At 40.3% G+C, this 15,705-nt stretch overlaps 1 protein-coding gene across 6 annotated transcripts in view; it reads left to right on the top strand.

Moving 5' to 3' along the window:
* Positions 1-15,705, top strand: part of CLASP1 (cytoplasmic linker associated protein 1) — a 213,446-nt gene that overhangs the window by 95,740 nt on the left and 102,001 nt on the right. For all 6 annotated transcript variants that reach the window (XM_066611749.1, XM_066611747.1, XM_066611748.1 and 3 more), the window contains 11 exons: positions 551-703; positions 1,623-1,696; positions 3,861-3,953; positions 5,070-5,215; positions 6,473-6,608; positions 8,159-8,229; positions 9,807-9,866; positions 11,353-11,430; positions 12,861-13,028; positions 13,767-13,816; positions 14,874-15,044. In XM_066611749.1, coding sequence (XP_066467846.1) covers positions 551-703; positions 1,623-1,696; positions 3,861-3,953; positions 5,070-5,215; positions 6,473-6,608; positions 8,159-8,229; positions 9,807-9,866; positions 11,353-11,430; positions 12,861-13,028; positions 13,767-13,816; positions 14,874-15,044 — 1,200 coding nt within the window. The remainder of the gene's footprint in view (positions 1-550; positions 704-1,622; positions 1,697-3,860; positions 3,954-5,069; positions 5,216-6,472; positions 6,609-8,158; positions 8,230-9,806; positions 9,867-11,352; positions 11,431-12,860; positions 13,029-13,766; positions 13,817-14,873; positions 15,045-15,705) is intronic.

Here is a 15,705-nt window from a genome sequence, read left to right as displayed (position 1 = left end):
AACTAGCAGATTGATTTTTCCTCATTCTTTACACAGCCATCCTATCAAACTCATCACCTGTGAATGTGGCCATGTTCAATAGCAGTATAGCTGAAAGAACTGGAAGATAGTCATGAATACGATTAACTACTTTGGTCAAGGCATAGAATCAACTAATTTGGTCAAGAGAATGACCAAGACAAAGTTTCCTCATGTGCACCTTGTATGCATTCACTTTTCAAATTATGAAAAATGTCCTTTCCTCATTTTCCAAAAACTATCATTTGTTAATTTTTGATACACTGTTACAGAGTGATTTGAGGCCAGGCAGATCTGTTTTATAAAAACAAGGTCTATATGATTGCCAGTTTCCTGAAAGGGGAGGAAAAGGAACAAGCAGTTCAGGGTTCCATCAGTTTGAGAACTTAGTTAAGATTGATTAAGTCATGGGTTTGGAAATGATCCTGGAATCCATGATGCGTTTGCAGTTCCATTGTCTTGTTGGACATTCCTACAGAAAAAAATGCCTAATAACAAATGCATGGATTTCATCTTTCTTTTTCTTCTGCAGATAAAAACTTTGATGATGATGATTCTGTGGATGGAAACAGACCTTCCTCAGCAAGCTCCTCAACATCTTCAAAGGCTCCTTCGACCTCCCGAAAAGGTGGGATGGGAACAACTCGTAGAGTTGGATCGGCAGCTCTGGTCTCAAAGACTCAAGGTATATGAGGCATTTTTCCATTTATATCTTACCCTTTCTCCAAACAGGGCAGCGTGCATAGTTTCTCATACCCTCACAAGAACCCCATGAGATAGGTTAGGTGACAGCCAGTGACTGGCCCAAGATCATCCAGTGAGCTTCATAGCTGAGTGGCAGTATGAACTGGGATCTACTTGCTCCTATTGTGAAACACTAATGGCTGCACCATGCTGTCTCCCTTTGTTGACCTATTTTTGGAATCACTTTATAAATATTCTCCCTGAAAGTAATATTTTCATTCCAAACACCTGGTTTGGTCTGGGTGCAAACCATTTGTGAAGCCAAACTTACTTTATATACCAAGTCTATTCCCTTGAATTAAATTGGGTAGAAATGGTCAAAGAAAAATAAATAAGGCAGCAACCCTGAGCACGTTTACCGGCCTGCAAGTATAATTGAATTCAAAGGGACTGACATCTGAGCAAACATGCCAAGGATTTGGCCACACAAAACATTTCCAAATGGTACCTACAGGAAGCTTTCAGAATGTCTTTGTCAAACAATAGCCTTATCTAATTAATGTTTTAAAGACTTGCTCTCTTTGATCCATCTGTCTGTCTACATGTGTCCCTGTCAAGAATACCACACTTTCATTAATTATAGATGGGGCTGAATCCTCTAAGAAAAAAGGCATCCCACTAGTTTAGGTAATATTATACCTTATCTTCTCAGGCTCTTTTAATGAATTCTTTAATACAGCCGCTTTGTGCATAGCATTTGCTTGTCTTTTGTATCCTTTTAGATACAAGATAAAAATGACTTCATAAACTCCTCTCAGTGCTTTCATAAGTCTGGTTATCTGTTACATTTCTTGTTTTATTTTAATGTTGTCTAATAAGAAACATTTTAAAAAATACTCTTTCACTTCTGCATCTGCCAGTGACTAAAGAAGGAGCTGGAGCTGTTGACGAAGAGGACTTCATTAAAGCTTTTGAAGATGTCCCAACAGTTCAGGTAAATTGCAATATGAATGTTAAAAACACTTATTTAAAGGTTAAAACAGGTGTTTCTTTTGGGCACACCCTGAATGCTGTGATTGCAAGTTTAAAAATATATTGCAAACAAGCACTAAAGGACAGAATATATAGGTTCATAACCAGTACCACTGTTGCCACCTCTACCTCCTGGTGCCTGTTTGAGAGCTTGGACTGTGCTCCTCACAGTGGTCATAAAAACATCAAGTGCACTCAGGAGGAGGAGGAGGAGAGAGAATGACTTAATGTTTTATCATTGTTTTTGTATATTTGAATTGATGTGAGCTGCTTTTGGGAGCTTCTTCAGATGCTGAAAGGTGGAGTAAAAATCTCAATAATGATCCACAGAAAGTTAATCATGACTGTGTACCATTTGGCAAAACATAGTGTGCCCTCCTTTATTAAAAAAACAATTTGAATGACATTTGCAATGTGTTGGAATGTGTTGTGGTTTATTCAAAAGTGACTTTCCTCAGATATTTCATTCATTCATTCATTCATTCATTCATTCATCTGTTTTATGAGTTCTGTTAAAAAAAATTATCAACTGCCTTTCTGTGAACATTCAAGGCAGGTAACAAGCAGTTAAAAACAGACTAGCATAGTGGTTTCCAACCTTTTTAGAGTCTGTTGCCTGATTTATAAATGCCAAGGGGTGTGGCTACAATGGTGATTGGGCAACAGTGCTCCCCCTGCCTCCTCCCCCTCAAGTAGCACCTTGTTAAACCGTTGATGCACATAGCCTAATCTGTCCTGTCAGTTTCAGGGTAACCAAAAATTGAATCGCAACCTACTGTTTGATCCCAGAACCACTGGGCTAGCACATTAATAAAACTGCATTTCTCTCTCTCTCTCTTTCTTTCTTGGGTGTAAGTCTCAGTGGAGCATTCATCTGAGTAGACATGCATAGAATGGTACTGTAAAAAACAAATTTAAAAATTCATTGCAAAAGGCACCGCACGCAGATATGTGTAATGTAAATTGTTAAACTACAATTTGCATTCTACAGTGCTTATATGTGGTGCCTAAGGTTAAGTATGTTGCAGGAAACATCAGATATGAGATTTATTTATTTAAATATTTGTATCCTGCCTTTCCCCTCCTGCAAGAAGAGCAGTGATGGGTGGCTCATGACCTATGAAAACACAATAAAAATATCAGTAATAAAAATACATTTAACAGTATGCAGCACTGGAAGAAAAAAAATAATCATACGTGTACACTTTTAAGTCTGTAGCAAGACTAGACGACTTGATTTTTCCTGTTGACGCCCTTGATTTCTGCCTACTCTATACTGCCTACTGAGTATACCCCATGCAGCTGGTGAAGTGTTGTCCCCAAAGCTTATACTACAGTACATTTGTAGTCAGAGACCCTCTGTTTTTTAGCTAAGAATCTGTATCACAAGTCTTTATTTATACTCAAAAGACCACACTTCATGAGAAAAGATCTGCTTCTGTTTAACAATCATGGTATTCTGTATGTTTGTCATTAGGAATGTAATTTGGGTCCTTGTCTGCGTTTCCCATTCAGGAGTTCAAATTGAAGTTTGCACATGCCTATGATTCTTTCTGGCTTGAGTTGAAGCTCATTTTCTAAACTTTGGCATTTGTACTGATTTTAAAAAATACGGATTCACCATTCCAAACTCCCAAGCTGAGTTGACTAGAGATGAAATTCAAGATCTGTGAAAGTACTTGTAAAAAATTGTGGTCTAACTATTCTTTAAGAATTTTGGATATTTCTTTATCTTTATGCATATCATTGAGGCTCCTCAGCTCCCAGAAGCTGCTTGATGTTCCTTTAGAGATGTAACAAAGAAGAAAGGCAGACCTGTAATCAAGTGTATGAATTGGAACTTTTGATTTAAATTCACACCTGACACTGCCATTCTACTCAAGATAATGTAATATTAAATATAATAGATGGTATTCTAAAGATTATATATAGGGTTGTATCTGGAGGAAGGAAACCTGAGGATATGATACAGATTTTTTTTTTAAGTGGCATGGATGATGGGTATCAGTATGGTAAGGTCTTAAGAAACAGCAGGAACTTAAGTGGAGCATTAAAGGAAGCCTTTGACCTATTGAGGAGGCATGTCTTGTACCTTAACATATGCATTGCTTGTTCTCTTTTCACAGATCTATTCAGCCCGAGATCTTGAAGAATCGATAAATAAAATCAGAGAAATTCTCTCGGATGATAAACATGACTGGGAACAGAGAGTAACTGCAGTAAGCAATTATTTTATATGTAGTGTTTTTTTTTAATACATAAGGTTTTTTCAGAGGGAGGGAAGGGAAGTTCAGTAAGCTAGTTGTAGAGATAAACTTGAATAGGCCACATTCTCCAGTGTTTTCCCTAGTATCAGAGCTAATTGTATGCCCAGGCAGCCCAATCCACCGCAGCTCCCTGCATGGGAATGCAGTGGGCCAACACAGCATCCACTGAATCCCACAGCAGAGTTTTGGCCTCCAGTGGCTTCTTTGGAATAAGGGAACAATTGTTTCCTTGCCTGAAGCAAGCCTTGGTGGATCCAGCAATATCTTCAGCAGAAGTCCACATCAACCTGGGAAAGGGGGTCAGGATTTGGCCGGTGCAGCTGCTGCTGAACCCACCCCTTCCAGGTCTCCATTGCCATCTCAATCTGCCTCCCCCCACCTCCGTATGTAGCTTTATTATTTTATTATTATTATTTTATTAATTTATACCCCGCCTTTTTGCCCAACAGGCACACAAGGCGGCTTACAAACACTTTAAAAATACAACATTAAAAACAGGCAGGGATGGATCCAAAGGGGGGGGCCATGGTTGTGTGGCCCCCCCAAACTGTCATGCCAGCAGGGAAGGATGCCAGATGGGTTTGGGAAACAATGTCAGGCAAAGGGGGAACACCCACTGGGTGGGGCATCCAATGCAGCAGAGTCAGAATGGAAGCTCAGGTCTACCCAGCAGGGAGATCTAGCTTCCAAGTTCAGGCAGAAGCCCAGGTCTACCCACCCATCAAACTGCAGCCATGGAGACTGCATGTTCAACTGGAAACCCAGGTCTACCTGGAGTTAAGGTAGTGTTAATGGCCACCCAACACAAACATTGGATCCACCACCAGCAGCAGGTATCTGTGGTCTGTCACCACATGGCCCCAGCTGCTCACTACTTCCATTGGCAGTAGCCGGGAAGCATACTGTGCTAGCGGAATGTGTGTTCCACCCTCAGTTTTGGACCCCAAGTCTCTCTTCAGAACTGACCTTAATTTAAATTGGTCACTCTTTTTTAATAAGTAGGAAACATGTTCATTGCTATAACATAATCTTTTTATTGATTTTGCTTTCTGAATTGTTACCCAACAGCTAAAAAGGATTCGATCTTTATTGTTGGCTGGAGCTGCTGATTATGACACCTTCTTCCAACTCCTGCGCTTGCTTGATGGAGCTTTTAAATTATCTGCTAAAGATTTGCGGTCCCAAGTAGTGCGAGAAGCCTGTATCACGTTAGGGTAAGGAATATACATCAGTGCATTCTAAATTGTGATGATGTTTCTTGTCACCATGAAACTGACAAGGGCTTCTTAATCTCCCCTGTTATTGGGGGGGGGACTGCAATAGTTTGACTGGCAAAGGCTAGCTCTTCGGTTCTCCACCTGAACTTCATTGGTCTCTCCTCACTGTAGATCTTTGCTTCCTATGTGAATGGAAAATCCGGTCACAAGGTAGTTGAATAGCTTAGTTCCAATTAATTAATAAAGGACAAATTGACAAACTTGCTATCATATGAGAAAACAGGCAATCTCTGTCACCACTAGTTTTCATGCTAGTTATATTCTAGATCTAGAATTGCCACCTAAAATTAAATATGTGCTCTAAATAAGTTTCATAAATGATATTTTTCTGAATTAGTTACAATATAATTTTATATTTACAATTATAATGTAATTTATAATTATTGTATAATTATATTTACAAGTTTCACTGGAATTTTGAAATCAACAATACTGACAAAAGTTGTAAGCATTAGGGTGCAGTGGGAGAAAAGAGTATGAAATGGACTGTGTCACAGAGTCTGAAAAAGGGGGTGTAAACCCTAGAAATACAAAGAACATTCCTGTTAATGCTGTTTTTAGAAAGAAATGGCTGTTTCTGCCTTAAATATCTGAAAGCTTCCTTTATATTTTACACAGCAGCACAAAGCCTGAGTTTTGACTAGCAAACTAGGTAGCAGAATAAAAAATACAGAAGACAACAGTATTCTCTCTAGGTTCAAACTGAGTTCAGGGTGAAAGTTCAGATAATTCCTTTGGTCTGCTGCTCCCATTGGTGGTAATTCTATACTGAACTCTGCTAGAAGCATTGACTTTGAGGAAAGGGCTCTAGGGCACTTTTAATAATGGCTCATAATCCACAAATGTCAAGGCAAGATGGAAAGCTTATGAGAAGACCAAGTCTGACAATGACAATGCTGAAAAAACAAAGTAATTCAGCTGTGCCCTCTGGGCTGTCCTTTAGTAGTGTGACAGTGACCTATGCTGAATGTATTGCTTGTTAAAACTTGTATAAAGAATAGAGCACGTCATCTGCTGGGGAAAAAAATGGGAAATGTTTCTTTAATTAATTAAAGGTTATGTGGAGGTCTATTGATAGAATTGCCAAAGCAGAAGGTAGCAGAGGATCTTAGGCTCTAAACTGCATATGACTATTTTGACCCTGGTAATTTTCTACACTGTTGTGACTTTTCTCTTGGTATTTTCTTTTTATAGGCATTTGTCATCAGTCTTGGGCAACAAGTTTGACCATGGGGCAGAAGCCATCATGCCAACGATCTTTAATCTCATTCCCAACAGTGCCAAAGTCATGGCCACATCCGGAGTAGTAGCTGTTAGATTAATTATCCGAGTGAGTGTCTCTCAAAGCGAATATGAATCCTGTCATTCATGAACATTCTGTTTGGAGCAATAGAGAGATGCAAACGGGAAAATCAGTCCAATTAACTCCAACAGAATTCAAAAAGACATCAGTCAATTGGAGAGGCTCACTGTTGCTATTCAAAATATTTTTGGTGTGAATTTTTAAAGTATCTTCATGTAATACACTAGAAACTGCCAATGACCTGTGCTCAGTTTATCATTTGTTAAGACTCAGGTGAATAATAAAGCACATAATCGGTTGAAAACAATACTGTTACTGAAGAAACAGAGCTCAAGTGAGAAAGTAGTTGTACTGAACAATTAAATCCCTACCATGTAATTTACCATACAATTTGTTGGAAATTTGGCCCTTGTTGATGATTAAAACTATTTTGTTTAATTAACTCTTATTTTCTATCTGAAAAGAAGGAAACAAATACCCAGTTGCAAGGAAGCATAAGTTCTGAAAGTTCCATACTTGTATATAATCATGGATTCAGTAGGTATGAACTAGAAATCAAAGGGGTGTAATTCTGGACTAAGTAGTGAAAAATAAATGACGCACAACACAGCCCCCCCCCCCGTATCCTTGGGGGATGAATATTAATAATTAGAACCTTGTTGATGCAAAAATGTTCTTGCTTTTACAGGTTGCTATAAGCATGTTAAACAGGTTGCTATAAATATGCTATAAGCATGCTTGCTTTTGCGGCACACAGGCTGGCTGCAGGCAGTCTGAATGCTTGAAGAGACTCAATTGACATTGATGTTTACAGCAGGATGTTTACTGCTGCCTGTTAATGTCGAGTGAGTCCCTTCAAGCATTCAGGCTGCCTGTAGCCAGCCTGTGTGTCACTATAAGATTGTATGCTTTTATAGTGACCTGCAAAAGCAAGAACATTTTCGCAGTGGTAAGTGCAGGGGGGGCACATATCAGGAGATAACTGAATCTGTGAACAAACAGGAGACCATTGATCTTTGTCTTTCCGGATAGATAGAATGTATCCATTCTATCAGGCAGGAAAGAGGAGGGAGAGCTCTTGGAGGAAGACCTGAGTATGGCTTCCATTAATCAGGATGGGCCTTTTTGGGCAGGTTAGTTTCTCATGCTGCTAGCTAAGACATTCCACAACTACAACTTACTTAGAAAATCTATGGTGATGATCAGCAGTTGGTTGTTAGTTTATAAGGGGTGAGTGGTACCTTGGTTCTTCCAGTCCAGTCAGGGAGATGAGGAGGCCCCCTGAAGACATCTCTGTTGATTTGATCCTGCCTATTTGTCCAGGCAGCAGTGCTATTCTGATGCTTCTGGAATGTTCTCCAAGAGTCTCAGAAAATAAGAATTCAAGCCGTTCCTTTTTCTGATATGGAAAAGGACAAAGGGTTGTAATTCTGGCACTAAAACCTTCCCTCCTAAGTATTGGAAGCCGTGCTCAGCGTTCGTGCTTGAGTCAAGCTTTTGTTTCAATCTTCAATTAGTTTAAAATGTTTGCTTTAAACACTCCTCAGGGTTTTTCTGCTTTTGTTTTCATTTCTTAGCATACGCACATCCCTCGCTTAATCCCCATCATTACCAGTAACTGTACCTCTAAGTCTGTCGCTGTTAGAAGGTGAGTTTGTTTTTCTTCTTGATCGATGTCTTAGCACAGTGGCTTCCAACATTTTTTCACTTGCATACCCCTTGGTAGTCCGTTTCCATAAATTGTACCCCTCTGTTAGCCCTGTAAGGCATTCTAAAACAGACCTGCCTTTTCCACCATTATTCAATTCTTTTTCAAGTACTCCTAAATGTCCTAGCAAGTACCCCTGGGGTACACGTACCTCAGGTTGGGAACCACTGTCTTAGAATGAAATGAGTGTTGAAACTTATAGAGGATTCACTTCTCTCTTCATTGGAAGTTATTGTGCATCCTTAAAACTGTTCTTGTAGGTAAACTCTGAGTATATGGGTTGTTGCACAGATCATAATAATTCTGGATCTCTTTCTGTGCCTGAGGTGGGCGGAGTGGAAAGAAATGTTTAGTAAGGAGTAATGGTGATAAGTCTTCAGTCCCTTCTTATTGACTGTCTTTCATGTCACTTCACAGTTGAATACATGTGAAGTACCTCAAGTGGGGCTGCTCCTAATGACTGTTTAGTAGACACTTTTTTCCAAAAGATGCCCTTGCTTCCGGTACCCTTCCAATCACAGCACCACATGCAGACATTGACTAATAAGCATTCCAAAGGTTGCCTCCATGTTTATGACTTCAGTACAGTCACACAGTGTGAACTTCTGGGACTCTCTAATATGTTAGGGCTACCCATTCCCCTCAGATTTTATCTTACCACTCTTTACGATGAAGGGAAAGGGAACAGGCTTTCTTCCTTAGTTCTGTATTTGTCACAGCAAAGAGTTTTTAGGAAGAGCTTCTCATTGTTTGCTTGTTTCTTATGATTGCTTCTTTCCTTGTCGGACAGTCTGTGGGACCCTTAAGAAGTAAAATCCACTCTCAACATCAAGACATACGGAATATTATAGTGGCTGCTCCAATGATACAAAATTCATGTTCTTCAGAAATTTCCCAAAGCTTGAACACCTTCCAGAAACACATTTAGTGACCTTGTATTTAGCAAGTGAGAAAGTTAATAAAACTGGCTTGAGACTTTATGACTAATGGCCTGATCCTATCCTGAGCCAGTACCAGTCTCCCATGTGCTATTCAGGTGATGGCTGTCTCAAATGGCATGTCACAGCAGCCAGAATCTGCTGTGGGAGATTCAGGCACAAGTGGGGAGGCCAGCACTGGTGGGCACTGGGTCTCCGTGCCAGTCAGACAACCACCAGGTTGAGAAAGTGTTCTGGGGTGGGGTGAATATGGGGAGGGGCAAAACCGGGCAAAAAAAGGGGGCGTGCAGGAGACCGGTTCAAACTTGGGAGGAGGGCAAGGATGACAGCAGTGGCTGCCACCGCATCCTATCCTCTGTCCTGCACCTCAGAGCTCTACATGGGTTTACTCAGTTCTGCACCAGTGATTGAGCAGGCACAGATCTGAGTAGAACCATAGGGGCTTCTGAACCTGACATGGGGTACAGGAACCAATGTTTCCTTACCCATAGAAGACCTCCCTAACTATCTATTGCTAACTGTCTTGAGTCTTTGGGATTAATTGCCTAATTAATGTTCATTTTTCTTAAATTTTTTTAGGCGTTGTTTTGAATTTTTAGATTTACTTTTACAAGAATGGCAAACACACTCCTTAGAAAGGTAAGATGTGGGCATTAATTGAGGATGTATGCATTTTCTAAGCTCTTAGACATTTCTTCCAAGAAAATTGACTCAGAAATTTGTTGGGGGAAGAGGGGGATGGAAGATCAAGTAAAACTTTTCAAAATGGGAGCTTCTGATGGTTCTAGGACAATATAGATGTTGCACAGTAAAAATATCATACATACAAAGCTTCCCAAGCCATCTTTGCTACAGAGAAGATACTCCATTGACCACATTAATTCAAAGAAGACTCTTTAATAGCTTACCATTTGCAGGCAAAAGAGAAAGCACCCAGGGTATAAGAGAGTTTGTCAGAGAGCTGTGTCCCTTATGTAATAGCCTGTCATTTCCAAACACAGCTAATGTGGATGGATAGATGAGCGCTGAATTATACATACCTGCAGAAGTATAAAGAGAAGAGAACTTATGGAGGTTGTCATAGCTGCTAAAAAGATGTTGCATTTCTCACCCTAGTATTAGAAATAGCGTCTTCACTGCTTATTCTTAAAAGCATTGCAAAGCAAGTGAGGCAGCTGCATGTATTGAATTATGCTTATAGAAGATGCCGTTGTGTCTCCGAATGTGGGGTGTAGTTTTACTTGCATGATGCACACTACCTTGCAGCAAAAAAGTTCTATAGGTGTGTATGTGTGTCTGTGTGTACCTGAAAAAAAAAAGCAAGAACATTATCTTCCTTATCTCTATTCCTTCTTGACAGAGGTCTAGTTTAGCCAAATTTTGATATTGCACACCCAAACTGAAAGGCAGAACAGATTACTGAGCTAGGAGATACCACATTCAAAATTAAATTTGATATATATGCCAGATGGCACTTTACTTTTTCAAGAAGGTAAGGGAAAGAAATATTCAGATCACATTTTCTCTCTTCCTTTTGCTGTGATCATATCACCACACTCCTAAAACCCTTCCTTGTCTCCTTGTCCCTTTCCTCCTCACAGAAGATGGACAACAAATGTTGAATCACTCTGACAGTTTAGCTCTCTGATCAGTTTGGAATGTATGAACCTTCTGCGCTGTCACATCAGCTTAGCCATTTGGTTTCACAAGTGCAATACAGTACAGATTATGATCCCTAAGAAGTTTGTTCCACTGGCATTATTTTGATTCTCATACGGCCTCAGTGGCACAAGTATGTTTTAGCATCTATATACTTTGGAGTCCACAGAATCTGTATACTTTGGAGACCACAGTAACTGACACTGGAAAAAAAAAAACAACCTCTGAGGAATGTGTCTTGGCATTTCTTATGCAAGCAAATCAGATATAATAAAGCTGACTGGCGCAAACAACCAAATCCTCAAAATGGGTATTGTGGTAAAGGCTGTAGCCAACCACACTATTCCCAACTCTGCCCCCACTCAGAGATTTGAACGATGTCAAAGTGCAATGGCCTATAATGGACTATTTCTCCCCCCTCCCATCTCCCCATTATAAGGTAAATGATGGTATCTTCTAATTTCAGGCACATATCAGTATTGGCTGAAACAATAAAGAAGGGAATCCACGATGCCGACTCTGAAGCACGGATAAAAGCCAGAAAGTAAGTTTTTGTCTTCTCCACCATTGGTTCTGTCAGACAACACAAGCTGCAATATGCTATGTAGCTAAATTCAAGTCCTATAGAACCGTATTCCACTGCTATTCCATTTGTATGTCTCTTACTGAGGTGCAGCATTAGACCTTTAAGAACTTTGGACACAAAACACACACAGAGTTAAGTATGGCTGCATTGCTCTCTGTAGGTGGCTTATGCCTCAACCGTATTTCCTGCCATGTTATAGCATGCAACTACGCCAGTGAAGACTGCACTGCATGCTGTGGTGGGGAGGGTGATCTGACAGCCCTCTGGAGATAAGTAAAAATATTATTAAAAAATATTTTTTACTTATCCCCTGCCGTAGATTGCCTGATCACCTATGGGTCTCCTGGGTGCAAGTCTGAGAAGAGCAGGCGCGGGGCAGTCAGAAAATTGGGGGATAAGATCCAGTGTTTGCAATTGCAACTGGATCCATCCCCTGGTTCTTCCCCCAACGGGCCCATGTGCCCATCCCTGTGCCAGCTCCAGTGTAGGGCAGTGGCTAGTGCTGCTGCTGCTGCTTTGCAGTGGCAGTTTGGAAATGGCTGCTCATTGCCAAAAACCACTTTACAATAACTGGATTCCGTCTTGCTAGCTTTGGGCAGCCCATAGGATTGAGCTGTTAATTAGTAACAATTTTGTCTGTCTTTGCCATGGTTAATTTGGAAGATTGACATATGATTTCAGACATATGAGTATAGCATCAGTGTTTTAAACTTGCGCTTTGATCACTGGTCTGAAAAGTTAGAGGTTTGTATTCTAGGGGTTTGTGGAATTGCAAGGGTGTTATGTTGCCACCCAGCACGCTTGAGATCTTCATAAAAGTAGTATTTTTGTGTAAACTTGTACTGTGCTCCCCCATCTGTTTCCTAATAAGAGGAAAAATCATCTGTAAATCTTTCCTTGACTTTCCTCTGTTTCATTAAAAGTGTTGTACATAATTTGTGGAAGTGGAAATAGCTTTTTTGAAGCTAAATAGGGGCAAAGATTTTGAGTTATATTATTAATAATAATATTACACTATTTAAGAATTCTTGTTTACCACTTTTTACAAAAACTTCTCAAAGTGACTTACATAACAAAGAAATAAGATGATTCTCTGTCATAAAGGGACTCACAATCTAAATAGGTCAATTGGGGTCAGTTAACCAGCCAGTGACAGAGAGAGAGACTGAACTGGGTTGAATACAGACAGTTGCTCTCTCCCTGGTAAATATAAGAGAGCCACTGTTTTAAAAGGTGTCTTTGTCCAGTTCACAGGAATATGTTGAATGTTAGTTGCCTTTTTTTGTTTTGAGTTGACCATAATGCACATGACCTCCCACTTTGTACCCAAAACTCTTGTTATATTAACTAATAGTTTGTTCAGTGATCTGTTGATATTTTGTTTTCAGATGTTACTGGGGCTTTCACAATCACTTTAGTCGAGAAGCAGAACATATGTTTAATTTGCTGGAATCCTCCTACCAAAAAGCCCTACAGTCTCACTTGAAGAACTCTGATAGTATAGTGTCTTTGCCCCAATCAGATCGCTCCTCTTCTAGCTCTCAGGAGAGCCTCAAGTAAGCCCTTTCTCTTGCTACCACATTAACAGCGCAATGCCATGCATGTTTTCTTGAAAACGAGTCCCACTGGGCTCAGTGGGACTTACTCCTCAATAAATGTAGATTGAATAGTAGCCTCAGTTATTACATAACATGTGAGCTGCATTTTTTTCTTAATTCATTCATCTTCATTTATTAATTGGTACCACTCCTGACTTTTATGTATTTAGGCTTCTTCTTTGTTTCATGCATATTAACTTGATGTAATTGTTCTGCTGCCCGATCCTGTTGGTGATTCTGACTGTTGCAAAAGTTGACATGCCTGACTGAGCAAAACAGCGTGGGCAGGAGGGCGGATCGAGACTGGGAAGGGGGTAATTTTCAGTAGCAGTGGGGCCTGCTGAAACCTAATCCCCTTCCTGGCCTCAAACCCCCCCCCCCAACTCATGTCCACACGAATTTGCATCACTTACAGAGTTGGTGCAGGTCTGAGTCGATCTGACAGCCCAGTGTGGGCTTACCCTTGGGTAAGTGTTCCCTTTTCCAAGGAAGCCTCTGGAGGCTGAAAGTCCCCTGAGCGATACAGCAGGTGCCCCGTTGGGCTGCTGCATCACCACACAGGAGGTTAGTTGGGATTGGGCTGCTACTCCAAATGAGGGAACCCCCTAAATGAGGACACCATTGTTGCAACTACTATGATATACTGATTCAGAAAGAAAATCTATTATTACATTCTTCTTTTCTATTCCCTTTTAGCCGTCCATTATCTGCCAAAAGAAGTCCAACTGGAAGCACTACATCGCGAGGTGAGAATGGAAGATGGGGCTGAAACAGTCGGTGTAGGGAAGAATTGGAACAGCAGCAGACTTGAATTATTTTCCATGTCAATTTTGTGGTTCTTCTTATAGAGAAGATATTCTCTATGCTTTTGAGATATTCTGTAGTATTTATAAACTAATAGTAAAATCAAGTGGTTGACCGTCCACTAAATTGCAGGCAAAATAGGGCTACCCACAACCACAAGGTAGTGGCTTTGGGGACTGCTTAGGTATACAGAAGTACATACAAAGAGGTACAAATTTTGTACATTTAAAAGAAAAGGTTAACAAAAAAGCAAAAGTTTGATGAAAACTGAGCATGCTCAGTCAGGATCTATACAGAAACTATAGAATGTTGAAACGCTAGTTCAGGGAAACAGCCGAATGTAACAAGAGAATGAGGAGGGAAATTTGCCTATTTGAGCAACATGGGCATTAGGGTTGGGGAGGGGCATCATTTTATTGCTTCTTCTTTCCATGATAAAGATATTCATTAAGCTCTAAAAGTCACTATATCATTAGAAGGACATGTTTTCTAAATTTGTGGCAGTGACATGAAGGGCAGACACGAATAAACTGCTAATAAGAGGTGGGTGAAAATGTTTTTATTTCACTTTTTTTGATGATTTCCAAAGTTAGAAGGGCCAAGTGGTGTTATGTGGTGTTATTCAATATTTACATTGTAACTATAAATGATAAACACTTTAAAAGTACTAGGTAGACGTTATAGTGTCAGCAGGTGCAGTCACAGTCATTTCCCATGCATGTCCCCATTAAATAATAAATAAAAGCCAATAAATGGTTTTGTTTTTGCAGGTTTCAAGTTTTTTTTACAAAAATGAGAAGTGTAGAAAGCTGTGTTATGTGTTTTAATCTCATTATCACCATTTTCACCCACCTCTAGTAATAAGTAGCAACTTTTGACAGCCACAATATCTTCATTCGTACTTGGAGTCTGGGGAAAGAATACGCTGATATCCCCAATTATACTGACAGGAATGTTAAAGACCAATCTTGAATGTTATGTCTCTCTTCCTTCACAAAGCCTCTACAGTGAGCACAAAATCTGTGTCGACGTCTGGGTCCCTGCAGCGTTCTCGCAGTGATATCGATGTGAATGCAGCAGCCAGTGCCAAATCAAAAGTGACGTCTTCTGGATCAGATGCCCCCTTCAGCTCTGCTGCAGCCCTGCCCCCAGGCTCTTACGCCTCTCTAGGTAAAATTAGCAGCTTTCCCATGAAGGAGGTCACAAATTACACAACCGCACTTGGAGAGCAAAGAAAAATGTGTCTTTCAAAAGTACGATAGTTTTTAAAATAGTCTGTCCCATGGAACTAAATAGGCTGTTATATAAATAGTTTTTTTTTTAAGATGCCTCAGTAGTTTGGGTAAAGGGTGGATTCTCTCCACTGCCCCTTTTGGGTCTTTATGAATTCTGCACCAAGTAATCCCAGATTGTGCAACAGTGAATAAAGATTCTGTGAAAGAATATGGTTGGCCAGAAACCATAAGAAAAGCCCAGCTGGATCAGTCCAAAAGCCTGTCTAGTCCAGCATCCCTGTTTCCCACAGTGGCCCACCAGCTGCCTCTGAGGTAGCCTCAAGCTGCCTCAAGAAGAAGAGGAGGGCATGCAGGTGGTATAAAGAGACATACAGCTGCTGTCCCTGGAGGGTAGCACATAGCCATAATGACTAGTAGCCATTGATAGACCTGTCCACTCTGAATTTATCCAGTCTCCTTTTAAAACTGTCCACTAGCAACCATCACCACACATTGTGGCAGCAAATTCAACAAGCTAATGGCAATGTGCTGAATAAAGTACCCTTTTCTGTCTATCTTAAATCTTCCACCAATCAGTGTCATTGGATCAGCCTTGG

The sequence above is a fragment of the Tiliqua scincoides genome, chromosome 1 (genome assembly GCF_035046505.1).
Source record: "Tiliqua scincoides isolate rTilSci1 chromosome 1, rTilSci1.hap2, whole genome shotgun sequence".
Taxonomy (NCBI): Eukaryota; Metazoa; Chordata; class Lepidosauria; order Squamata; family Scincidae; genus Tiliqua; species Tiliqua scincoides.
The sequence above is the reverse complement of the archived record's forward strand: the minus strand, read 5'-3'. Positions and strand labels throughout refer to the sequence as shown.